The sequence below is a fragment of the Rhinatrema bivittatum genome, chromosome 5 (genome assembly GCF_901001135.1).
Source record: "Rhinatrema bivittatum chromosome 5, aRhiBiv1.1, whole genome shotgun sequence".
In the NCBI taxonomy this organism is placed as follows: domain Eukaryota; kingdom Metazoa; phylum Chordata; class Amphibia; order Gymnophiona; family Rhinatrematidae; genus Rhinatrema; species Rhinatrema bivittatum.
The window spans coordinates 239073803-239100064 of NC_042619.1; the positions used below are offsets into that span (position 1 = coordinate 239073803).

At 44.2% G+C, this 26262-nt stretch overlaps 1 protein-coding gene across 2 annotated transcripts in view; it reads left to right on the forward strand.

Moving 5' to 3' along the window:
• Window positions 1–26262, forward strand: part of GART (phosphoribosylglycinamide formyltransferase, phosphoribosylglycinamide synthetase, phosphoribosylaminoimidazole synthetase) — a 130354-nt gene that overhangs the window by 103132 nt on the left and 960 nt on the right. For both annotated transcript variants that reach the window (XM_029603548.1, XM_029603549.1), the window contains exons 15-21: window positions 1080–1331; window positions 4886–5038; window positions 5862–6065; window positions 8805–8957; window positions 9163–9293; window positions 16229–16370; window positions 16976–17091. In XM_029603548.1, the coding sequence (XP_029459408.1) occupies window positions 1080–1331; window positions 4886–5038; window positions 5862–6065; window positions 8805–8957; window positions 9163–9293; window positions 16229–16370; window positions 16976–17091 (1151 nt within the window). The remainder of the gene's footprint in view (window positions 1–1079; window positions 1332–4885; window positions 5039–5861; window positions 6066–8804; window positions 8958–9162; window positions 9294–16228; window positions 16371–16975; window positions 17092–26262) is intronic.

A 26262-nucleotide genomic window follows, 5' to 3' on the forward strand; every position in this document is an offset into this window, starting at 1 on the left:
AGAAAGGGAATAAGTCATCTAAGGCTACAATTTTGCGGTGGCTGAAGGAAGTGATCAAGTTGACTTACATATCTAAAGGGTACCCGCTGTTGGGGGGTTTAAGGGCACACTTGACGCATAATCAGGCAATTTCCTGCACTGAGTCATATCAGGTGTCTCCGCATGAAATTTGCTGGGTGGCTATTGCCCACTTTTGCTAGGCATTATTGCTTGGATGCCGGGGCTCTGCCTTCCATGTACTTTAGTGAGAGTGCTCTACGGGCGGAACTCTCCACGTACCTCCTGATTTAAGGGGAGCTTAGGTACATCCCAGGAGTCTGGACTGATCTGGGTACGTACGGGGAAAGGAAAATTGGTTCTTACCTTCTAACTTTCATTCCTGTAGTACCACAGATCAGTCCAGAGACCTTCCCATTTATTGGGAGGGAGAGTCTGCTGCTTGTTCTGTTGCTTTGTATATAGTGCGTAGTTGTTAAGAGGTTTTCAATGCTGATCGCTTATGTTAAATTTGGGAAACAAGTTTTCCGTTGTCTTTTTGGGCAATTTCACTTTCTTCCAGCTCGTTGGAGGGGATCAAGTTTGCTTAGAAATTTATGGTGGTTGCTGTCATCTTGGCTTGGGTACAGGTCAGTACTAAGGGACTGCAGGTGGCACACTGGGTTATGAACAGTGTCCGTGAAACTTTCTCTGTTTCCATCTGCTGGCAGGGAGGCAAAATCCAGAAGTCTGGACTGATCTGTGCTACTACAGGAATGAAAATTAGCAGGTAAGAACCAATTTTCCTTAATTAGGCCTCTCTCTCAGCCACATCACTGTCAGGCTGCAGTTCATGGGTGAGTATGGGTACTGATAAAGTCAAGCAGGTTATCATTGGTCGCTTAACCAGTCAAGCAAATTCTAAATACTGTGTCCACGCTTTTGTTTGTGATGCTGTCCTGCTACCATTGGGTAAGATTCTGTGGAAGGAAAGATTATTCTGAAGGATGCACAAGGCTGCAGTGTCTTGGATTAAAAATTTGGAGGTTTCTTTTTTGTCTCTTCCAATTTGAATATCTATCTTTTCTACCTTCCACCAACAGGCGGAGAGACTGCAGAAATGCCGGGCATGTACTCCTCCGGAGAGTACGACCTTGCTGGGTTTGCAGTTGGTGCAGTGGAACGTGGGCATATGCTCCCACAGCTGGAGAAGATCCGGGATGGGGACATGGTCATTGGAATAGCTTCTTCTGGGCTGCACAGCAATGGCTTTAGCCTTGTGAGAAAAATTCTTGAAAAGTCCTCCTTGGCATATTCGTCCCCCGCCCCCAACAGTGGAGGGCGCCAAACTCTTGGTAAGTTATCTGAGCAAACACCTGTACTTTTAAACATGACTTAAAGTACAACATCTGTGTGGTATTGGGCAAAGGAGACTGGGACACTAGAGAACATCTGATATCCAGTCCCCTCTAAGCACTCTTCTAGGATATTAGTGCTCTCAAAGAAAAACACAAGAACATGCCATACTGGGTCAGACCAAGGGTCCATCAAGCCCAGCATCCTGTTTCCAACAGTGGCCAAACCAGGCTATAAGTACCTGGCAAGTACTGATGCTAGTAATAGCAGTGGCTATTTTCTAAGTCAACTTGATTAATAGCAGGTAATGGACTTCTCCTCCAAGAACTTATCCAATCCTTTTTTAAACACAGCTACACTAACTGCACTAACCACATCTCCTGGCAACAAATTTCAGAGTTTAATTGTACGTTGAGGAAAAAAGAACTTTCTCTGATTAGTTTTAAATTTGCTACATGCTGACTTCAAGGAATGCCCCCTAGTCCTTCTATTATCCGACAGAGTAAATAACTGATTCACAATTACCCATTCTAGACCCCTCATGATTTTAAACACCTCTATCATATCTCCCCTCAGCCGTCTCTTCTCCAAGCTGAATGGTCCTACCTCTTTAGTCTTTCCTCATAGGGGAGCTGTTCCATCCGCTTTCTCATTTCAGTTGCCCTTCTCTGTACCTTCTCCATCGCAACTATATCTTTTTTGAGATCCGGCGACCAGAGTTATACACAGTATTCAAGGTGCAGTCTCACCATGGAGCGATATAGAGGCATTATGACATTTTCCATTTTATTCACCATTCCCTTCCTAATAATTACTAACATTGTTTGCTTTTTTGACTGCTGCAGCACACTGAGCCGACAATTTCAGTGTATTATCCACTGAAGCCTATATCTCTTTCCTGGGTCGTAGCTCCTAACAGGGGCGGATTCCTGATGATGACCGGCCCGGGGATTCATCACCCTGGCCGGCCCAGGAGATACCACGTGGTCTGCCGAGCGCGGCTCTCACGGCCGCGCTTGGCAGACCACGTGACTAGAGCGACCGGCCCATCGGGATGCCCAATCCCCCGATAGGCCAATCCCCCCCTGGCTCCTGATATGGAACCTAGCATGGGTTATTTTTCCCTATATGCATTACCTTGCACTTATCCATATTAAATTTCATCTGCCATTTAGATGCCCAATTTTCCAGTCTCACAAGGTCTTCCTGCAATTTATCACAATCTGCTTGTAATTTAACTACTCTGAATAATTTTGTATCATCTGCAAATTTGATTACCTCACTCGTTGTATTGCTTTCCAGATCATTTATAAATATGTTGTCCCAGTGCAGACCTCCACCCCCCCTCCACTGAGAAAATTGTCCATTTAATCCTACTCTGTTTCCTGTCTTTTAACCAGTTTGTAATTCACAAAAGGACATCGTCACCTATCCCATGACTTTTTACTTTTCCTAGAAGCCTCTCATTAGACACTTTGTCAAATGCTTTCTGAAAATCCAAATACACTACATCTACTGGTTCACCTTTTTCTACATGTTTATTAACCCCTTCAAAAAAGTGAAGCAGATTTGTGAGGCAAGACTTGTCTTAGGTAAAGCCATGCTAACTTTGTTCCATTATATCATGTCTTTCTATATGTTCTGTGATTTTGATCTTTAGAACACTTTCCACTATTTTTCCTGGCACTGAAGTCAGACTAACTGGTCCGTAGTTTCCTGGATTGCCCCTGGAGCCCTTTTTAAATATTGGGGTTACATTAGTCACCCTTCAGTCTTCAGGTACAATGGATGATTTTAATGATAGGTTACAAATTTTTACTAATGGATCTGAAATTTCATTTTTGAGTTCCTTCAGAACCCTGGGGTGTGTGCCATCCGGTCCAGGTGATTTACTACTCTTCACTTTGTCAATCAGGCCTACCACATCTTCTAGGTTTACCGTGATTTAGTTCAGTCCATCGGAATCATTACCCATGAAAACCTTCTCTGGAATGGGTATCTCCCCAACATGTTCTTCAGTAAACACCAAAGCAAAGAAATTGTTTGTTTATTTTCTAGCGTGTAGCCAGATGGACTCAGGACCAATGGGTATTGTGCTCTTCTGCTAACAGATGGGAGATGGAGTCCGATTTCAAAGCTGACATCACTCTAGATTTATCCCTGCTGTAACCTCAGCTCTTCAGTATCTCTCTATCTCCTAGCAGATGCGAACACTTTCCCACACACTAGAATAGTGTTAAGAATTACAGCAAAGAAGAAACAAATTTACCTTAAGGAAGATCAAGTCCCGCTCTCCTGCGGTGATACCTAAGGGTCCCTCCCCCAGTCGAGAATTCCTGAGGTGATCTTCGATATTCCTCAGAGGTGTGCCTTTGTCCGGCAGCCGGTTCCCGGCGTGGACTTAGCCCCCAGTGTGGCTGAAAGGCAGCAGGTGCAGAAACGAGCGCGGCGGAGAAGGTATTTCCCTCTCCCCCCGCAGCTGGAGACCGCTAGGCAAATCTATCAGTAAGTGCCGAGACCAGGTAAGAAAAAATCTTTAAATTCAGGTCGCCGGTCTCCAGCGCTCAGATTGCCGTTTTCGAATCTGTCCCCGTCAAGGTTAGAAGGGAGCTCCGATCAGGTTGAGCAGCCTTGGTTGGGCTAGGCCTTGTACCAATCTTGAGCCGGCCATCTCATCTCAAAACTTGAATAGAGTTGGACTTTTTAAATGCATGTGGTGTATTTATTTATTTATTTAAATGCTTTTATAGACCGGTATTCGTGGGTACATCATATCAGTTTACATGGAACTTGAAAAGTAGTACATTGAACAGGGTGCATAAAACTTGGAGGGGGGGGATCAACAGAGCTTGAGAGGAACATTGAACAAATAAGTTGATGATAATAGCGGAAGTAGTTCAAAAAATAGAATTGCATGTAGGATTACAAAAGGTGAGGGTATAAGGTGTATTTATAGGGTATACATACAATGCATTATTAGAGGATAATGTAGACCATGAGTTCAAAGATACAGAGCATTATTAGTGTATATAGACCAGTATTTATAACAAGGCATTTCCCAGATCTTGATGTTTGCTCCATTCAGCACTGCACATGAAGAATAATTTTTGTGATTTTTTTTTGCTCATTTGAAGATGGTGGAAAAGACTGTTCACTGTAACACAGGGTAATTTTGTAACATTGCTCTTAATTTGTTACCCATATGCCTATGTTACACTAATTTTGAAAGGGAACGTGTGTGCATATTTTTCCTTTGAAAATGATCCAATGGAAAGTACAACCACCCCCCCCCCCCCACACACACACACACACAAATTATATCTCAAAATTTTCATGCACGCTTTTGAAAATCCAAAAGTGTACATGGACGTGAAAACCTCTCCCAGCTCCACCCCTCGGAATGCCTCCGCACATTCTGGGTAAACTTAACGTGCAAAGTAAACGTGTAGGTTTACCCAGGTATTGTGTGGACGGTTTTATAACTAGCCATTTCCACGGCTATTTCCCCACCCCCACCCTCATTTCAGTCATATACTTGTTCTTGTATTCACAGGCGAACTCTTGCTAACCCCAACAAAGATCTACAGCAAGCCGCTCCTAGCCGCCCTTCGGTCGGGGCATGTGAAGGCCTACGCTCATATCACTGGGGGAGGGCTGCTGGAAAACATCCCCAGGGTTCTTCCAGAGTCATTTGCTGTGACCTTAGGTAAGGCAGGGAAAAATGTGGAGAAATGAAATGAAACTTTACTGAGAAAATGGGATGCTGCGCAGGTTGTGCTACCTCCTTATTAGAGTGCCATGAGACTTGGCCAAAGATGATGCTGGGCACGAGGTTTTTGGAGATCATGGGTTGATTGAGGGGATCTGTGTTGTCTCCAAAGTTTATGCACTGCTTCCCCTTTAGATGATTTATTATACTGGGCCATCCTGCATAAAATCAAGAAATCAAACTGAAAATCTGTGTCCTAAATGATTCTAAAAGGGTGTCTACTTCTCTTGGGATCTTGTAAGGATTTTATGTCTGTAAGGCTGCCTTGCAAATTAGTTATGTTGTACTCTGAGTGAGAGAACACCACAGTCTTCTCCAGTATAGTGATATATGTTTTGAGATACCTAAAAGGCTGTTCTCTGTAATAACAGCTAGTTCCATTTAATTCAGTTTCAAACTATCATGAAATACCGTTCAACCTATTCAAAACTGTTAACTTGACAGCTTAAGCTGAGGATCTTTCTCTCGCCTGCCCTACTGAATTAGTATTTTCCTACTGAAGCATGGAACAAAGTTCAATCAGATATGTATTATGTTTTTATTTAAAAAGCTCAAGTTATAGACATTGCTGGCGCCCAGTAGGAAAATGTTCTAAAATATAAGATCATTTACCCCAGAATCTAGATTTGAAATTCAGTGCTAGTGGAGTTCCCTTTTCCTTAAGTATTACATAGGCATACTTCCAGCCCTAACTAAAAACTCACTGTAAAGTGATTTGTTATTGGATAGGCAGTCATTTGCTAGTCGTGCTTCTTTACAGATGCGCACTGCTGGAAAATCCCTGGGGTTTTCTCCTGGCTGCAGAAAGAAGGTGCACTCTCAGAGGAGGAGATGGCACGGACCTTTAACTGTGGCATCGGCGCCATCCTGGTGGTAGAGAAGGAGACTGCAGAACAGGTTCTGAGGGCTGTGCAGAGGCAGGAGGAAGCATGGCTGATCGGCACAGTGGTGCCACGCCAGAAAGGTAAACATACTTAATGATAAGAGGAACACTCTCTTAAATATTCAGTTTACATGCTTGTGAAAAAGCCGGAGCTTGTGATCGCATGGCAGACAGCTAAGCATCAGTCCAAAGAGAAATGCTTTTCATTTTGCTACTATAAATATTTACCAGCATGTGGTTCTGTGATCTAAGGCAGTGGTTCTCAACCGGTGTGTCGCCACACTTCCCGGTCCCCTGCTGACCCAGCTGCTCCCCCTACCCGAGCAAGACAGGACCTACACCCGGGCTTAAAACATTGAAAGCCCGGGCGGAACATGGCAGGAGAGCAGAAGTCAGCGGCACCGGCTTTCTCTCTTCTTCCCGCGCCCCAGAAGAGGAAGTGGTGAGCAGCGGGTGCGTGCGGGGAAAGAAGAGACATTGCTAGTGCGCTCGGCATTGGCCCGAAGAAAAGAAGAGAGGCGCAGTCTGAAGAATGCGCAGCTCAGAGAAAAACAAAGAATTTAGTCAACCCCCGCGGTCGATGGGACTCCTTGCTCCGTGAGGGCTGAAAATGAAGTAGATTGCTGCTGCCTTCAAGGTTAGAAGTGGAGAAGGCTGCTGGTGCCGCTAGTTCGGGGGAGGGAGGAGAGTGAGTGAATGAGCAAGCATGTGTGTTTGAGATCCTGTGTGTGTGTGTGTGTGAGTGAGATAGTATGTATGTGAATGATTGAGAGCCTGTATATGTGAAAGAGAGTATGTGTGTAATTGAGAGCTGGTTTAGGTGAGGGAGCATGTGAATATGTGATTGAGAGCCTGTGTGTAAATGAGAGAAAGAGAGAGCATGTGTGTAAGCATGTGAATGAGTCTGTGTGTGAGAGAAAAGGACAGCATGTATGTGTGTGATTGAAAGCCTGTGTGTAAGCCTGAAAAGATAGACAGCATGTGTGTAAATGTGTAATTAAGAGCCTATATAAGTAAGAGAGAAAAAGCTTGTGTATATGTGAGGGACTGAGAGCCAGTGTGAGAGAGAGGAGAAAGTTGCAAGCAAACCATCACATCTCCTGCTGATTCAAAACAATCTCAGGGCACCTGGATATCAAACGTTCCCAGGTATGCAGAGCAAAATATTTTTTTGTATCATCATTTTTCATTACTGGGTCTTTGTGTCTGCTATTTTTTAAAATATTTTATTGGTGTCTAGATATTGGATATTCCATTCATCTGCTGTTTTGAATTGGATATTCCATTCATCCGCTGTTTTGAAATAATCTGTTCTTTTTGTTAGTATGGTTTTACTGCTACTGATTTTATATTTCTTGATTTGTTTTATAAGGCTGGGTGATGCTTCTTTTTTCCTTTGTTGCACTGCATACAGAGACACTGGCTTGTTGCGGTTTCCAATTCAGTTTTTGTGTGCATGCTTCTAGTTATGCGTTTTGGTCTCTTTATTCTTTGTTAGGTGAGGGTCAGCACATGTGATTCAGGTGAGGTTCTCTACTGGCGTGTAGTTTCTGTGTAGGACTCTATAGCAGCCTGACTTGGTCCGTTTTCCTAATAGGAGATATATTGGTGTCCTAAGGCCTGGTGTAATATTTTCAGTGTTGCCTTTTCTTAGGTAAGGTGGTTATTGTTAAGTGCTGAAAATTGGTGCTGTTTTGATGTGGGATGTTTACCGATTATGCAATTTCTGTTCAGACAGAATATGTATCTTTTCCTTGTGTCATTCTTAACAATAAAAATAATACTGGACCTTTATTTTTTATTTCCGCCGTAAATTGTAATGAGCAGTGAGTCACACATGTGAGCGTGGCCTGTTGGGTGTGTCACAATGGGAAAAAGGTTGAGAACCACTAATCTAAGGAATTAAAGTCCCACTTTAACCAAATACATGCATGCTTTTTTTCTTTTATTTTGCTTGTTTCTTGTTAGTGGACTTTTCTAAAGATAGGCCTGTCTAACAGTTCTGCTGAAGGATCCTGTGATCGGGTGTGAGTGGTTGGAGAACTTTCCTCCAAGTTCTTAGCGCTAGAGCTGGGGAGACTCGTAACTGTCACATGGCTGAGATCACTTTCAGACTTCTAACTCCTCTTCAATATTTATGAAGGTTTGCTATTGTCTAGCTCACATTTTTATTCAAAGTTTTAGGGGGGGGGGGAGGGGGTGACTGATCTGCAGCCTTTAAGAGGGGGCCATTTGGGGCAACAAATATTTTTTTCTTTTATTTTCCAAATTTCAGATCCACAATTCTGACCAAGAAATGATTGTATATTTAGTTAGATAGCTATGTATTTGGTCTAGGTCGCCTTTCTCCACCCCTGACTTTCATTCCAGCCCAGCCGGTACCTGCTCGCTGCCGTGTCTGGAAAGGAGAGGTCTAATCTGGGATGCTGTGGGTCTTCATTAGTAGCCATCAAGGTCCTTTCATAATTGGATTCCTTTATAGTCCAGCAAGTGCAGTAACAGCCCTGGACTGGGGGGCCACAGGCAATGAAACCCAGTGGGACTCGCTCATATATTCTTAAATCAAGACAGCAGCTGTCACAGCTTTGCAAGGCCTCCATAGCAGTGACCTTCCTCCATAGCAGTGACTTTGTTTTAACTACTGTATCTAAAACAATTTTGCCAGTACTACTGTTTTTAAAATCGGAAGTGAAAATTGAGAAGGTGGTGCTTTATTTCCCTGTAGCCAATCCTGCATATGTTTGTGTAGCTGTTTTTCTTAAACTGGTCAATGAAGGAGTAGCCTGCTTTTCCCTAACCCATTCCCTCATGTATTGGAAGATTCTCAGACTGCTGTGGAGATCAAGAATCTCATGGAATCTCTGCAAGCGAGCGCTTCCCCAGTTTCCAAGGATGCAGCTGATGGGGATGGGCATCTCCAAGGGACAACCCAGAAGAGGAAAGTGAGGGTGGCAGTTCTGATTTCTGGTACAGGTGAGCGGGTTCTCCCCCCCCCCCCAACCCCCTCTACACCAGGGGAAAATATTTGGCACCCTGAATGCTGACCCTTCTGACTGTATAATTCAAAGTGATGATTCAGGTTTCACATTTTTGAAGGAGGCAGGAAGACTGCACACTACTACCTTGTGGCTGTTTTAATTTGATTACCTCATTTTATTCCACAATGCTTCATTTTTAGGTACAAACATGGAAGCTCTGATAAAGAGTACAAAGGAGCCAAACAGCAGTGCCCTAATATCTCTTGTGATCTCTAACAAGGCTGGGGTAGAGGGACTGAAGAAAGCCGAAAGGGCTGGGATTCCTACACGGGTAAGTAATCATTCAAGTGCTTGGCCAGCTTCGCTGCTCTCACTATTGAATGGGTGTATTGTACAAGCTTCGGCATCCAGAGGCAGACCCCTGAAAATGGAGGTGACCATCTCTGGTCCTCGAGGGCCACAAGCAGTTCTGGGTTTCAAATATTTTCCAGATTGTTGTAATGGGGGCTGCTTGTGTGCAAATCTGGTCAGTAGTTCTTGCAGATACTCAGTCCTTGTTTGTGGCCCTCGAGAGTCAGCATTGCCCATACATGGTGCTTTCTATAAACTAAAGCACAGGGGAGGGCTTATAAACATCTACTATCAAATTAATTCAGTTTTTGCTTTTGTACGGTACCTTTCATCCCACAGGATCCATTGTGTTTCACTGTTGTGGGACTCAAGCATACGCACAGCCATCTCTAGTGGGATGTTAGGTTTTAGATTCATTCCTAATGAATGTAAGCACTTATTGGTTTTAGTTGGTTTTCTGTCTTGTCCGTCCAAGGTCTCCTTTCTGCTGTGTGTAGTGCTTCCAACAGGTTTGCACCTGTTCTGATAAAATAAACTGTTAGAGAAGTGGGAAACCAAAATCAAAACATTCCTTGTTTGGAAAGTATATCAGATGATTATTTACCTGTTTGTTTTTGTGCATTTATAAAGTAGTGCTTGTACCGATCCTTATAACTCAGTCTCTGCTCCTCAAGGTTGCTTATTTATGCCTTGCTGATGTCACAATGCTACCCCCTCCTGCTCCGCCCATGCAATGTGCTGTACTATTGGCACTTATGCCTTGCTGATGTCACAATGCTACCCCCTCCTGCTCCGCCCATGCAATGTGCTGTACTATTGGCACTTATGCCTTGCTGATGTCACAATGCTACCCCCTCCTGCTCCACCCATGCAATGTGCTGTACTATTGGCACTTATGCCTTGCTGATGTCACAATGCTGACCCCACCCACACCATATTCTTTTTTTTCCTCCATGGAGAAGCAGGAACAGTCAGCCACACAAGTGTCAGAGCAAAGTTGCGCTTTCTTTCAAAGCTCAAATTTAAAACTTGGCACGTATGAGGATTTCCTGCATAGGTGTCATTGCGCCAGTACTTTAGTCTTTTTTTTTTTTTGGTACGCTTTGAGACCTGTGAGCAATTTTTCTCTCTTGGTTGCCGTGATTTTCAAGGTTTTTCAACTTAAGATTTCTTTTTTTTTTTTTGCTGTTTTATGTCTTTTACGTCTTCCCTTTTGTTCTTGGAGTGTGGAAAGAAAAAGTTGTAGAGTTTCCTCATACAACCTCACTATGTCAGAAAAATCTTCGAAAGTAGGAAAATCACCTTTAAAATTCTGTGTCAAATGTCATCATAAAATACCAACGCAGGACTTTCACAATGCATGTCTCAAGTGTTTGGGACCTGAGCATGATGCTTCAAGTTGCGGTCAGTGCAGAAGGATGTCGCCGCAAGCCCACACATACAGGGAAATGAAGCTTAAATATGAGTTCTCTTCACTTACAGAAAAGAAGAAAAGCTCTCATAAAGGGCCAGAACTTCACAGGTCCGAGCTCAAAAAGGGTAAGGGGGAAGTCTCCCATTCCCGAGATTCCTGGAAGAAGAGAGAGGCTTCCCCTGCAATGTTGGAGCCATTATCGAAAAAATACTGTGCCAATACAAGAGGTCGACACAAAGCAGCCATCAGTGCCAAGAACTATGGCACCAAAGGACCATGGTGCTGTACAAACTCATCAGCACCATCATGTAGCCGGCGCAGAAGATCAGCCAGCACCAACCATTCACCTCAGCTTGGAAAATATTCTAAAAAGGATTCTTCAATTTTGGTGCTGGAGTCTGACGACTCAGCTAAAGTTGGATCACCACCATTATTAACATTACCACCAATAGCAGAATGTCACTCCTTTATACAGAAGCTTTGGTCTGATTTTGTGGCATTATATGCCAGCAACTTATCTACTTTTTCAGAGGGAGAAAATAAACAGCAAATTTCAGAGAAATTGGCAAAGGAACTTTTATTGAAACCCTTGCCCCAACCAGTTACTCCTGTCTTGAAATCCTCTCAGTCCATGTCATCAAGGGAAATATCTTCCACAAGAGAACCACCAATTATGGCCTCAGATTTGGAAGATTATTTGGATTGCTATTCTGCATATCCTCTCTGTTCTTTTCAGACTTCACCGGAGCTTCTTTCAGACCAAACACTGGAGCCTGCAAGATGTGGCTCCCCTACAGAAGACTTATATCCAGCCTTTATGGAAAAAATGGCTGAAACAGTACCTTTCAAGCTAGAAGAGGAAGCCACTCCACCAGAAGAATTTCAAGGGATATTAAAACTCGCCCAGCCTCATACACAAATTAAGGCTGTCCCTGTGCACAAAGCACTACAAAATCTGTGGTTGCGAATTTGGAACATGCCTCTCTCTATATCACCAGTGGAAAAGAATGTGGATGTCAAGTATAGAGTGCAACAATGTTCAGGACTTGATACGGTGCAGTTACCTCAAGATTCTTTGAAGACAGAGTCTGCCAAGAAAAGAGCAAAAAGATCAAAGATTTACTCCAGTGCTCTTCCAGGTAAAAATTCCAAGCTTTTAGACAGTTTTGGCAAAAAGATTTTCCATTCAGCGACCTTGCAGTCAAGGATTGCAGCCCATCAGCTGCAAATGGCACAATACTTGTACAATACCATACAAAAAATGAGAGAGATCACTTCCCAGTCAGACTTTCAAGTTCAAGAAAAAATTAGTACTCTACTAGAGGAGGCTGAGGAATGCTCAAAGCATTTAACCAGCTCCATTTATGATAGTTTTGACACAGCCTCCAGATCTTCAGCAGCAGCCATAGGAACTAGAAGACTAGCTTGGCTTAAAGCTTCTGGACTAAAAGAGGAAGTGTATGATAAACTAGCAGATGCACCATGTGCAGGGGACAACCTATTTGGTGAAAAGGTAAAGGAGGCCATTCAAGCCTTAAAAGAGCATTCTGCTTCTCCTCCATTATTAACATCCTCAACCTTGGACCAGTCCAAGTCATCATTTAGAAAACCATATGATTACTATGCAAGGAGAAGGTACAACCCATATTCCTATTACAGACATCGGCGGATGATTCCTCAACAGCAAGGCCAGCCACAACAGCTTCAACATCAACAGCAACCAAGAGATGGAACACAGTAGCACCTTACTCAACAGTCCCCTAAAAAAAACACTATGGGTTTTTGATATCCATCATTTAGAACACATCTTCCCATCTCTGAGCCATCCACCGGGGAGGAGGCTCCAATTGTTTTGGTACTCAATGGTCTCAAGTTACATTGGACAAGTAGGTTCTCAAGAAAACCAACAAGGTTACCGCCTGAATTTTCAGTCTATTCCACCTGCAGTTCCACCATGCCTTCAACAGTATTCTTAGGAGCAATTGAAAGTGTTTAAAAAAAAAAAAAAATCCCCAAAAAACCCTGCAATCCCTGATATCAACTCAAGCAATAGAACAGGCAGGGGGTTCTATTCCAAATACTTCCTCATTACAAAAAATCAGGAGACTTGTGGCCTCTCCTGGATTGCAGAAGTCTAAATATTTTTCTCAAAAAAAAAAAAAAGAGAGAAGCTCCAGGTGAATTCCCTGGGCACTATTTTACCACATCTAAAAAATGGGAGCATGGCTAATGATGGAGATGAAGGATGCATATACATACATTCCAATCCACAAATTACACAAAGTACCTAAGATTTTCACTGGAAGATCAGAATTATCAGCACAAACTTCTTCCATTCAACCTAGTGGCAGCACAAACAATATTTACCAAATGTTTAGCAATAGTAGCTGCACATCTAAGGAGAATCAATGTAATGTTTTTTCCATATTTAGATTGGCTAATATTGGTTTCCCAATTCAAACATTGTAGTACCTAGGGTTCGTAGTAAAGTTTGACAAGTCTTGCATGACTCCAACACCGGTTGGAGTTTAAAGGAGTATATTTGAATATTAGAGGAGAAAACATTTCTTCCAGAGCACACAAATTGAAAAACCTTGTTCATGCAATTTTTCATCAATCAGTCATGGCCAAATCATTTGTGAGGATGTTAGGTCACAATTGACTCCATGGCAACTCTTCATTCACATCTATACATAAGACGTGCTCGGTAGTATCTGAAATTCATCAACATATTCATCCACTATCCCTAGAGTTTAGATAACCAAAAAACTCATCCAGTCCCTGGAATGGTGGACAATTCCATCAAATCTTCTAAGAGAGCTCTTTTCATCCTCCACAGGTGCAGAAGACTATAGCCACAAACACATCCCCTCAGGACTGGAGGGGCTCATATAGATAGAATTTGTATACAGGGAATATGGACATCCTCAGAGCCTATACACTTCAACCAGTTGAAGCTCAGAGCCATATTCAAAGCATTTCAAGTTTTTAAGCCTTGCATAACACACTGTCCTCCAGATCAAGACAGTCCAAACAAGGAGGGACAGGTTCCTTTCAACTTTTCAAGAAAGTGCACAGAATTTGAAAATGGGTATAAATGAAGAACAATATAGCAGATGCTTTAGGTTGCTGTCTCCAGCCACACAAGTGGTCTCTTCACCATAGTGCAGTAAGAAATGTGTTCCAATAGTAGGGAACTCCAAGGATAGATGTTTGACTCTCCTCAGAATCACAAACTTTCTCTGTACTATTCCAAAAGACTAGCACAAGACTCTCTTTGACACAAGATGTTTTTTCCGTTCCCTGGAACAAGGGTTTAATGTGTGTGTTTCCCCTAATTGCATGGACACTGCAGAAACTGAGAAAAGACACAGGAGAAATGATAACTGTAGCCCCATTTTTAGCCTCAACAGATACAATATCCTTGATTATAAAGATTAGTGGTAGGCCCCACAATACCCCTATGGATATTTCCAAACCACGTAACTCAATTTGAGGACTCTCTGCTGCGTCCCAGCCTCCAGTCTTTAGCCCTCATGGTACAGAGATTGAAAGCGAATTAATACACAACCTGACCTTGTCAACAAAGGTAAAATCAATACTGTAGGATGCTGCTATGAGATAATATAAATTTCAAATGGAAAGGATTTTCCCTCTGGTGTGCAGAGCATAACAGTAATCCATTCTCTTGTCATCCATCCATCCTCCTTTAATATCTTTTACACCTATCTGATTCAGTGCGATTGCATATGAGTGCATTTGCAGCATACTATGAGCACTCCAAGGATTGTCCCTTTGCTTGACATGTATTACTTTTCATAAAAGAATTGTTTCACCTGAAGTCTCCAATCAAGCATCCATCGCCACAGTGGAATCCAAATATGGTCCTGTTGCAATTCATGAAGTCTCCTTACAAGCTGTTAGCAACTGTGGACTTGAAGCTCTTGAAATGACAGTTCTGTTCCTGATAGCAATCACTTCAGCACGCAGAGTCTGTGAACGTCAAGCCTTGGTACATTATGCCCCTTATACCTAGATTTAAAAAAATGGAATTGTTTTGAGAACAAATCCAAAGTTCCTACCAAAGATAGTTACACAATTTCACATGAATCTGTCTAATTCTGACTCTTTTCTCAAGACCTCATTTGTTTGTGTACAGGCTCTTCATATGCTGGACTGTAGAAGAGCTCTGCTTCTAAGCAGAACTATAGCGTTCAGAAAGTCTTCTGAATTATTTCTCTTTGAAGGATAAAATTATTTCCATTTGAAGGATAAAAAATGGTCTTCACATTTCTAAACAATGTTGAGATGGCTTTCACAATGCATTTCTCATTAACTCTTGTCAGTAGGAATTACTCTTTTTCAGAAAGGATTAAACTGCACCAAGCCACTGCAGCAACAATAGCACCTCTCTAGTCAGCATCCAAGACATCTGTAAAACTGCTACATGATGGTCATAAATGCATGAGAAATGTCTGGAACAGAATTTGCGTAATGATGGTGCATTTGGCCAAGCAGTCTTAAAAATAAAATGTTTTAAAAACCCAGTTTAAATAGAAGTTTCAACTACCCTCCACATAACTGCGTAAGTTGTGATATGCACACAGGAAATAATCTTAGATTCATAACCCTTAGCTAGAGTGTCCCCACTTGTGATGCTGACTTTGTTCCTGTTTGTCCACAGAGAAAGCAAAAATGCTTACCTGAAGCTGGCATTCTCTGTAGACAGCAGAACAGCCAGCAACACAATTGGTTAATGTCATCTGGCACTGTGTCCAAGCAAAGTCTTTCAAAGTTAGAAATTATAACTTAACAGAGTATGCGCAGAATTTCCCACATTAGTATCACTACGTGAGTGCCTTAGTGCTTGATCAAGCTAGCTTCAGCTATATGGGGAAGTGGGAGGGATTGTGTGGCTGTTTGTGCCTGCTTGTCCACAGAGAAGACAAAGATGCTTACCTGTAGCTGGTGTTCTCCATAGATAAGAACAGACAGCTACACTAAAGCACTCATGGCAACACCACCATGGGAAACTCTGCACATGCTTGGTTAATTTATTTATTTTTTTTATCCTGAGCTTTGAGAGAGACTTTGCTCTAACTTAGCTCCATCGGATGATGTCACTCACTTGTGTGGCTGACTGTTCTGTCCCTGGAGAACGTTAGCTGTAGGTAAGCATCTTTCCTTTCCTTTTCAGGGTACTTCTTGGGTATCACTCTACAATTTATTGGGAGACCTGCTATTATAAAGTTAGTCCTGCGCTTCCCTGTAAAAAGTCACATTGCAGACATATACTATAACTTTTTCCACTTGGGGTATCAATTACAGGTATCAGAAGGGCCTAGCTCTGGAAAACCAAAAGTACTTTAAGCAAGCAAATTGCAGGTCTGCCTGCAGATGTATGATATCTAGCTCCAATACAAACAATAGTTTAGATAGCCCAGTTTTATTTTAAGGTTCAATGCTGATACTTCTGTATGTTCCTGGTTGTGATATTGCAGGTAATTGACCATAAGTTGTATGGCAGTCGCACAGAATTTGACAGCGAAGTTGACAAAGTCCTTGAAGAATTCTCCATTGAGTTAATTTGCCTTGCGGGGTTTATGAGGATTTTGTCTGGTCCTTTTGTCAGAAAGTGGGATGGTAAGCAAATACAGTCAGAAATCTCATTGTTTACAATCATTCTCGAATTACAATGTGTCTCAGTTTTCCCACAGTGAAGTAAAGGGAGATATAACATGAAAGGTCCAAAATGTAATTTTGAAGGCTTGTAAATGGTTCTGTGGGGTGCTGACGAGGAAACCAAGGTACAGTTTGTAGGCAAAGTTCCTGTTTCACAGTCCACATCAGGGGCTGCCCCAAAGTTGCCCAGTAGACACTTGCTGGCTGACCCCGGGAGTTCAGTTTTATTAGGCATCACAGTCAGCTGTGATCCATTTCCCTCTGCTGAAGGGTTTCCACTGTGATGCCTGAGTTCTTGTAAGAGAAGAGGCAAAAATAAGCAGCCAACCACTGGGGACAGTAATACTGTAGAAACAGAACTAAAGCCTGTTTTTCAACACAAATCTTAGGATCCCACAATGTGGAACTGAAAATGTAGCCTTTTAAGGGGAGAGCATGGTGCGTCTTACTTGAAAGAAAGCACAAGTGAAACAGGTTAATGATGAAGTGCATCAAATTTCCGCTAACTTGGATAGTGCCATGCCCCTTTACATTTTCTGATTATGTGGTTTTGAATTTGTTTCCAGGGAAAATTCTCAATGTCCACCCATCTCTGTTGCCGTCTTTCAAAGGGGCACACGCTCATAAGCTGGTGCTGCAGGCTGGAGTCCGAATCACTGGCTGCACTGTGCACTTCGTGGCTGTAAGTGGACTTATTCCTTTACTAAGAATGATCTGTCCTGTAACTGGTTTGCTTGCCTATAGATTACCTTTGTCCGACAAATGGCATTTCATTTTGGGATTTGAAATATATGTATAACCCACATTATTAGCCAATAAACTTCATTAATCTCAGTTGGGCCTTTTTATTAGCAACGTGCTTTAGTGCTATTTGATAAATAGGCTCCTATCTGTCCTTAACATTTTTTTATTTTTATTATTTTAAATTTACAGGCCACACTATCTCATGACCTAGGTGGCTTACACAGGTATACTTATAATCAATAAACATGATAAAAACACAGAATCGTTTACATGAAATAATAATTGGTCCACATAGTCGATTATATAGAAGTTATATGACATAATCTATACACATTCCTGATTAATAAAAGGCCTGTATAAATGTCTGTTTGTTCTTGAACGTTTCTCTACATGCCTGTTTCCATAGAGGAACTGGCAGTTGGTTCAACAGAATAGCACCTGCCACTGAAAAAGTCTCTCTTGAGTCTGAAAGACGAATAACTTTGTGGCTAGGGACATCCAGTAAGCACTGATCTTCAGATCTCAAACTTCTAACTGGGCAATATATTTTCAATAGCCTGGCTTCTGCTTCTTGGTGTTAAAGATTTTGTTCCATGATTTTGCACAAAGAGAACAAAAGTGATATGATCATGCATTGAGGGTTTGGGAATAACAACAGAGCCTGCACTGCACTGGATATGTGAACACATTATTTCCTAGCGTGTAGCCAGATGGACTCAGGACCAGTGGGTTATGTGCTCTTCTGCTGGCAGATGGAAGACTGAGTCAGATTTCAAGGCTGACCTCACCCTAGATATACCCCTGCAGTAACATCCGCTCTCCAGTATCTCTCCTTCTCCTAGCAGTTGTGGACACTATCCCACACACTAGAATAGTGTTAAGAATTACAGCAAAGAAGAAAGAAAAAGAAAATTTACCTTGAAGATCGAGCCCTGCTCTCCTGCGGTGAAACCTAAGGGTCCCTCCCCTATTTGAGAATTCCTGAAGTGATTTCCAATATCCCTCAGAGGTGTGGCTTGGTCTGGTAGCCGGTTCCCGGCGTGGACTTAGCCCCCAGAGTGGCTGAAAGGCAGCAGGTGCACAACCGAGCACGGCGGTGAAGGTAAAGCCCTCTCCCCCTGCAGCTGGAGACCGTCCCGGCACTCGATCAGTAAGCGCCGAGACCAGGTAAGCAGAAAACTTTAAATCAGGTCTCCAGTCTCCGAGGCTCAGATTGCCGTACCGTTTTTTTGTATTTAAAGCTTTTATTGGCAAGATTATAATACATGAAAACATTGTACAAACAGAATAAACTTCGCCCCCCCCCCCCACCTCCTCCTACCAAACATGCAATGTTCGTACAAGAGTAACAATAGCAATATCGAATACTGCTGCGATCCTCCACTGAATGGTAAGAGAAAAGAAAAGGAAAAAGAAAGACAACATGGCAAAACCACAAGGGGACAATTCTCAGCGCAAGTCTATAAATTGTAGAACCACAGTAAAGCAAAGCAATCAAAAATATAAAAAGCAGACATGTGGCATAGGTACTGCAGTAAACATTAATGTCAAGGGGACTAACAATGGCTTTAGGGAGAGATGTGATTCTGGTACCAGGAATTAAAAAGGGCCCAGACATCTTGAAAAGTAGTCATTCATCTATGGCGAATGGCTGTAATACGTTCTAATACTTGTATGCGGTGTAGACACTGTATGAGTTCTTCTTGTTGTGGCAGGTGGGGGCTCCGCCAGTGACAGGCCCAAGCTATTCTAGCAACTATATATATATGTTGGCAGAGACGTTGAGAGTGTGTAGGTAAACCCTCTACAGGTTTCCCCAAGAGTGCATTAGTTGGAGATACAATAATTCTGTCCCACGATTTGGGCAAGCCAGTCCACCACCTGCGACCAGTAGGGGATGACTACAGGGCAACTCCACCAAATATGTAAATAAGTACCCTCTTGTCCACACTGTCGCCAGCATGTATGAGGGTACATTTTGTGCATTTGAGTGGGTACATAATGCCAACGGTAGAGAAGTTTTATGCACTCTTCCGGCAGGTGATTGACTTACTCCCTGGCGAGGTAAAAGGGTTGAGCAGTCCTGGTTAGGCTAGGCCCCGATCCAGGGCAGGGGTCCACGTGGAGACCCTCGGGGGCGTCTGCACCATCTTCCCTTCTCGACCGGAGGTACACGCAGGGCAGGCCGGGCAGCCGATGCGCCTAAATTGCGCCCGTCCAATACAGACGCGCACGCAATCGAGTGCACAACTGGGCCGTGCGTACAACCAAGCACACAACAACAGGCACAGCCGCATTTACAGCTACATGAGCATATTGAAACTAGAGACAATGGCACCGGCACCCAAGAAGGCCAGAAGGCATTCTTTGTACAGCCTGCCACATAGCCGTGCAGCCAGAACTGGAGTCCTGCCTGTTGCCACCATTGCAAGGAAGCCCAGGGGGAACCAAAACCTGATCCCACACTGTCTGGGGATGGGTCCAGAACTACTACAGATCTATGCATCTCTGAGATGGCCTCTCCACAATAGGGCACATCAGGGGCTCCTACGCAGACTCACCCTGGGACTAACATGGATCCAGGGACCTTCTCCTGGTTAGAATTTTTCCAAGGGCTGTAAGCCTTCGTTCAGGCGCAGTCAGCCCCAAATGCACCCCAGGCTCAACCCATGCCGGAAGCACAAGATCCTCCCAGCCCTAGTCAGATGCCTCGAGGCATGCCTCATCTAACCAAGAATTTCCCTGACAGGGACCCAGACATCTCAGATGATGATGACAACTCCCTGGAAGAAGGAGAAATTTCCTCCAGGCCTGAAACCATACCGAACCATGCTTTCCTTCTTCCACAAGGATGAACTACCAGCCCTTGTTTCCCAGACTCTGAAGACACACGGGTATTCCAGGCACGTACCCGATGGCGGAACCAAAGAAGAATCCCATCCTGGTCTCCCTTCGTAAAACCTCATGCTATTTCCCAATGATGGAAGCCATTCAGGAACTGATTGACCTGAAGTGGGATGCCCCGGAGGCCAGCTTCAAAGGGGGTTGGGCCTTGGAAGCCCTATACCACCTAAATCCAGCGACCAAGGAGTGCCTGCGTTTCCCAAAAGTGGACGCCATGGTCTGTGCCATTTCAAAGCGAACAACGATTCCCGTTGAAGGAGGGGCTGCATTGAAGGATAGACTATTGGAATCCATCCTTAAACAGGCCTTCGATGCAACAGCAATGACACTGCAGATTGCTTCCTGCTGCACACTGGTGGCATGTTCATGCTTGCTCCTCTCGAGACAGAGGCATATAACTCTGGAATGTATACCGGTGAGACTATGGAACCTGCAGCAGCCTTCCTGACAGATGCAAGCTCAGACATAGTGCGCATCTCAGCCAAAGGTGTAGCCTCGGTAGTGGCAGCCAGAAGACAACTATGGCTACAGAATTGGTCTTTTGACGCGACATCTAAAGCGAATCTGACAAGAATGTCCTTTAAAGGATATCTCTTGTCGGAAGCGAATTGGAGAAGTTAGCCAGCAAATGGGGCAAATCATCAGTGCCTCAGCTACTGGAAGATAGGAATAAAAGATCTCAGCGTCCCTCACCCAGAAGAACCAAGGGCAGAGGCTCGCCATGCTTTAGACCCTAAAGGAACTCGCAGTTCCAGGAACCTCATCCCTCTGGAAGGTTCCAGCCCTTTCAGAACAGACAGACCAAGAGAGTAGCAGGCCCGGGGGCAGGATCCAGCCATGCTCCACAGTGAGAATGGGTCGACTTGCCCTCTTCTACCAAAGATGGGTCGGGATCACGTTGGACAAATGGGTTCTAAACATCATTCTAGAAGGTTACTCTCTGGAGTTCCGCAGCATGCCTCGAGACAAATTTATGATGTCACCCTGCCACTCCCACTCAGAGACTGGCAGTAGAAACCACTCTAACAAGGCTACTCAGCCTCAAGGCAATAACTCCAGTTCCCATGCCCCAACAAAATACGGAACGCTATTCCATCTATTTTATCGTTCCAAGAAAGAAGGATCATTCCGGCCCATCTTGGATCTCAAAAACATCAACCGTGATCTACGGGTACTACACTTCCGCATGGAAACTCTTCACTCTGTAATAATAGCAGTACAACCGAGAGAGTTCCTAACCTCCCTGGACCTTTCCGTAGCCTACCTTCACATCCCAGTCTATCAGGATCACCAGCGCTTCCTGCGCTTTGCGATACTGGATCACCAATACCAATTCCAAGCACTACCCTTTGGCCTAGCAACCACCCCCAGAACTTTCACCAAAATCATGGTGGTCATGGTGGCAACACTGAGGAAGGAAGGGATCTTGGTGTTACACTCTTACCTGGACGACTGGCTGATCAGGGTAAAGTCTTCGGCAGAGAGCCGGCAGGTGACCAGCAGAGTCAAGAGCCTACTGCAGGAACTCGATTGGGTCGTGAACACAGGCAAGAGCAGTCTGCAGCCTTCTCAATCTCAAGAGTACCTGGGGGCCCGTTTTGACAACAAACAGAACAAAGTCTTCCTCCCTCCTCCGAGGAGAAGGAAACTGATGCAACAATTACGACAATCGATGACCAATGCACGCCCCAAAGTATGGGACTATCTTCAAGTCCTTGGCCTCATACCATCCATCCATCCATCCGGGAGGTCGTCCCTTGGGCAAGGGCCCATATGCGACCACTCCAGCGCTCCTTACTGTCACAATGGAACCCACTGTCCCAGGACTACTCAATTCGCCTCCAACTACCAGCAGAGGTACGTTCTCAGCTCCAGTGGTGGCTACAGGAAGACCACCTAAGCAGAGGAGTAAACCTATCCCCACCGAACTGGACCTTGCTCACCACGGATGCGAGCCTAAGAGGGTGGGGAGTCCACTGTCAGGAACTGACGGCCCAGGGACAATGGAACAAGGAAGAGGCGGAATGGAACATAAACTGCCTGGAAGCTCAAGCAATCAGACCAGCATGCCTGCAATTCAGCCACAGACTCCGAGGCAAAGCAATTCGAGTAATGTCGGACAACGCAAAAACGGTTGCTTACATCAACCACCAAGGAGGAACCAGGAGCCAGCAGGTGTCTCTGGAGATAGACCCTCTCATGGCATGGGCGGAGATAAACCTACAACATCTCAGCAGACGTCCTCAGCAGAGAGAGCCTGGGCCCGGGAGAATGGATGCTGTCGACCACAGCCTTCCATCTGATAGTAAATCGCTGGGGCCTCCCGGCCATGGATCTACGGCCACCCGTCTCAGTGCCCAAGTCCCCAGGTTCTTCAGCCGCAGACGAGAGCCACACTCCCAAGGGATCGACTCTCTCGCCGAGACTTGGCCAGAGGAAGACTTACTGTACGCCTTCCCCACATGGCCGCTACTGGGCAAGGTCATCCACAAGATAGAACATCACAGAGGATTAGTTCTACTAATGGCCCCGGATTGGCCAAGACGACCATGGTGCGCAGACATACAAAGACTCCTTGTGGGGAACCCTCTGTGCCTACTTCCACACAGGATCCTTCTCCGGCAGGGCCCGATTCTCTACAAAGATCTATCTTGATTCTCTTACAGTCTGGCCCTTAAGAGGACTCGCCTGAGGAAGTGCGGTTACTCGAAGGCCATGATTGACACCCTGCTCCGAGCGCGCAAGTTCTCCAAATCCCTGTCATACATACTGATATGGAGAGTATTCAAAGCTTTGTGCGAGGACTGCGGGATACTCCCGTGGACGGCCAAGATTCCCATGATTCTGGAGTTCCTTCAGGATGGTATGAAGAAGGGGTTGTCACTCAACTCCCTCAAGGTCCAAGTAGCCACACAGTCCTGCTTCAGAGCCGAGGTGAACGGTATCCGGCTATCAACCCATCCGGATTTGTCCGGCTTCCTGAAAAGGGTTAAACAACTCCGACCACCCCTAAAGTGGCGGTGCCTCTGTGGAATCTCAATCTAGTATTAGACTTTCTAGCTGGGGCTTCCTTCAGACCAACATGTGGTCTGTCACTACGCCTCTTAACAATGAAGATGGTATTCCTGGTGGCAATATGTTCAGCTCGTCGCATCTCTGAACTACAGGCACTTTCCTGTTGGGAACCGTTCCTTAGGTTCACGCCTGGAAACATACAGCTGCGCACCATCCCCTCCTTTCTTCCAAAAGAGGTTTCCGAGTTTCACTTGAACCAAACCATCTCCGGATGAACATAAGGACTCTGAAGACTCATGCCTTCTTCGCCATCTAAATGTCAGCAGACGTCTAGTTCAGTACCTGGAAAGATCGGAACTGGCAAAACTGATTGCTTATTCGTCCTTCATAGCGGGAAGAAAGAAGGAGAAGTGGCCTTGCGGGCGACCATAGCCTGCTGGATCAAGGAAGTAATCAAGGCAGCCTACTTAGAGGCAGGAAAGCCCTTACCACTACAGATTAAGGCTCATTCTATGAGGGCCCAGGCAGTTTCTTGGGCAGAAAATAAGGTACTGTTGCCCACCGAGATTTGTCGGGCGGCAACGTGGTCCTCCATATACACTTTCTCCAGGTTCTACCGCCTGGATGTTCAAACTCGAGAAGACGCAGCCTTCACAAGGGCAGTACTAAGTGGGCCACAGGCAGCCTCTTGCCCTGTCCGGGAGTAGCTTTTGTGTACATCCCATTGGTCCTGAGACATCTGGCTACACGCTAGGAAACGAAGAAATTACCTGATAATTTTGTTTTCCTTAGTGTAGACAGATGGACTCAGCATCCCACCCACGGCTGCCCCAGAAAAGGAGAACCTCGGATATCAAACCTTGAGACTAAGCAAATACATGTAAGCCGCGGCCTACCCCTAATTCAAGTCACCCACAGTTTGTCCAGTGTCGGCGTTAATTGGTTGAGTGCACTGGCGGTCTCCAGTTTGGAAATTAGTTGAACCAGTTCAAGTTTTAATCAAGTTACTTAAGCATAGATATATCCACAATGGCTTTTCGAGGAGAATACCGAAGAGCTGAGGTTTGAAATCTGACTCCGTCTCCCATCTGCTAGCAGAAGGGCACAATACCCATTGGTCCTGAGTCCATCTGTCTACACTAAGGAAAACGAAATTATCAGGAAAGTAATTTCTTCATTAGATTGGCAAGACTGGTGCTAGTTTTTTTGCTGCCCTTTGCGACCAATTACTGTGCTTCCCGCCCCCAATCTCCTCCTCCCAGCCCCCGATGCATATAGTCTCTGTTCCAGGTCTGTGAAAAAAAAAAAGCCCGGCTCCTTCCAGCAATCTATATTTTTAAAAATAAACGCCCCCATCTCCCACGGTCAAGGGAAAGGTATTAGGTATCCTAGGCAAACCTTTACAGTCTTGCGCGCACACATTATGCATGTATAATAAATTTTACATGAAAAATCATTTGAAATTACAGTCTTCTGAGGCAAAAAATCATTTACAACATGCTTATTGTATTTACATGCACTGCTATGTTTCCAACCAGAAAACTCTGCAAAAAAGACACTTGAAGTTCCTATGGAATTAGACATTTTGTAGTGCGTGTTGGGTGTGGGCTTGGCTCTCAGAAAGCCATGAACAAACAGAATTACCATTACAATATAGTAAATTTCCCATACCAAAACAACCCTAACTGCCAGCACTCAAACAGTAACAAACTTATCTAAGAAAAAGGTAACACTACACATATTGCATCATGGCTTAGAACACCAATATACCTCCTATTAAGAAAACGGAACAACCCAGGATGCTATAGATTCTGACATAGAAATTACATGCTAACAAAATACCTCACCTCAGTTGCACATTCCAAAACACAGTTGGACCCTGACTAAATACATAATAGATCAGAAAGTATAATAGAATTCTGCTTAGTAGAACTGAACTGGAACCCACAACAAGCCACCCTCTGTATACAGAGCAACAATGGAAAAACAGAAACATACCATTCTTCATAAAAATTCCACAACAAAAATCAAGAAATATAAAACTTCAATCATAATAGTAAAACATTCATAAAAAGAATATTTCAAACCAGTTAATGAATAAAATATCCAAAATTTCCCAGACACCAATAAAATAATTTAAATCTTCTGTTGAAAATATTAGAACTTAAAAAGTTCTAATATTTTCAAAAAAAAACAAAATATTTTAAAAGAGCAGAAATATCAAATTACACCCAATAATTAAAACCATTAAGTGTTAAAAAAAAAAAAAAAAAATATCCTGCTCTCTATACCTGGGATATTTATTACCAGTCACTCTGAGCTTATCCTGGATTGGGGAAGATAGGGCTGCACAAATTTTATCTTCACTCTTACACACACACACACACACACATGCTGTCACATACACAGGCTCCATCTCCCTCACAGACACATTGTGTATGTGTTTGTGCATGCCTGTGACAGCCTATATGGCACACAGGTGCACACACCCACACCCACAGGCTCTCACTCACACATGCACACACAGCTTCCTCTTTTCTTCGGGCTGTGGTGGGATGAGCTCCACCACCGCCTGCCGGCCTTCCTGCACTGGGGTGGACAGGGAGCGGAAGCTGTGCACACCCGCGGGAAAAGTTGTTGCGGTCTCTCCTTATTTTCAGCTGCTGGCAGGTTGAGCTCTGCCGGCAACCCACAGCTTCTCTTCTTTGGCACCCCTTTGGCACCACCTGCTACCCCCCTCTCTGCCCTGCAGGTGTGCCATCCCATGAAAATGCACAGTATGCATACCCAGTGACGCTGGACTTGGATAAAATTGAGCTCCTTGGATTCAGAATCCTGTAGAGAAGCTTCCACTTTAAATTCTTGGTTCAGTGCCACATAATACCTCTTCTTTATTCCTGAACTACTTAATGGTGCCAGCATTTCTGGTAGTACAAATGTATTCAGATACAACATGTCTGCCCAACTAATTCTTGCAGTGAGGGAACGTGGTTCATAGTATTGTCTCCTGGACAGCACTTAGCACTGCTAATCTTTTAATGCTGGCACACCAGCAGAGCTCTACAGCTTTCAGCAAGCGATTAAAAGAACTGTAGAGATCCCAGTCATTGCAGTAGATCAGTGATCCTCCACATAGTACAGCTAAAAATACTTTTACAGTGTGGAGATGCTGTCGGTTGTCTGTCTATTA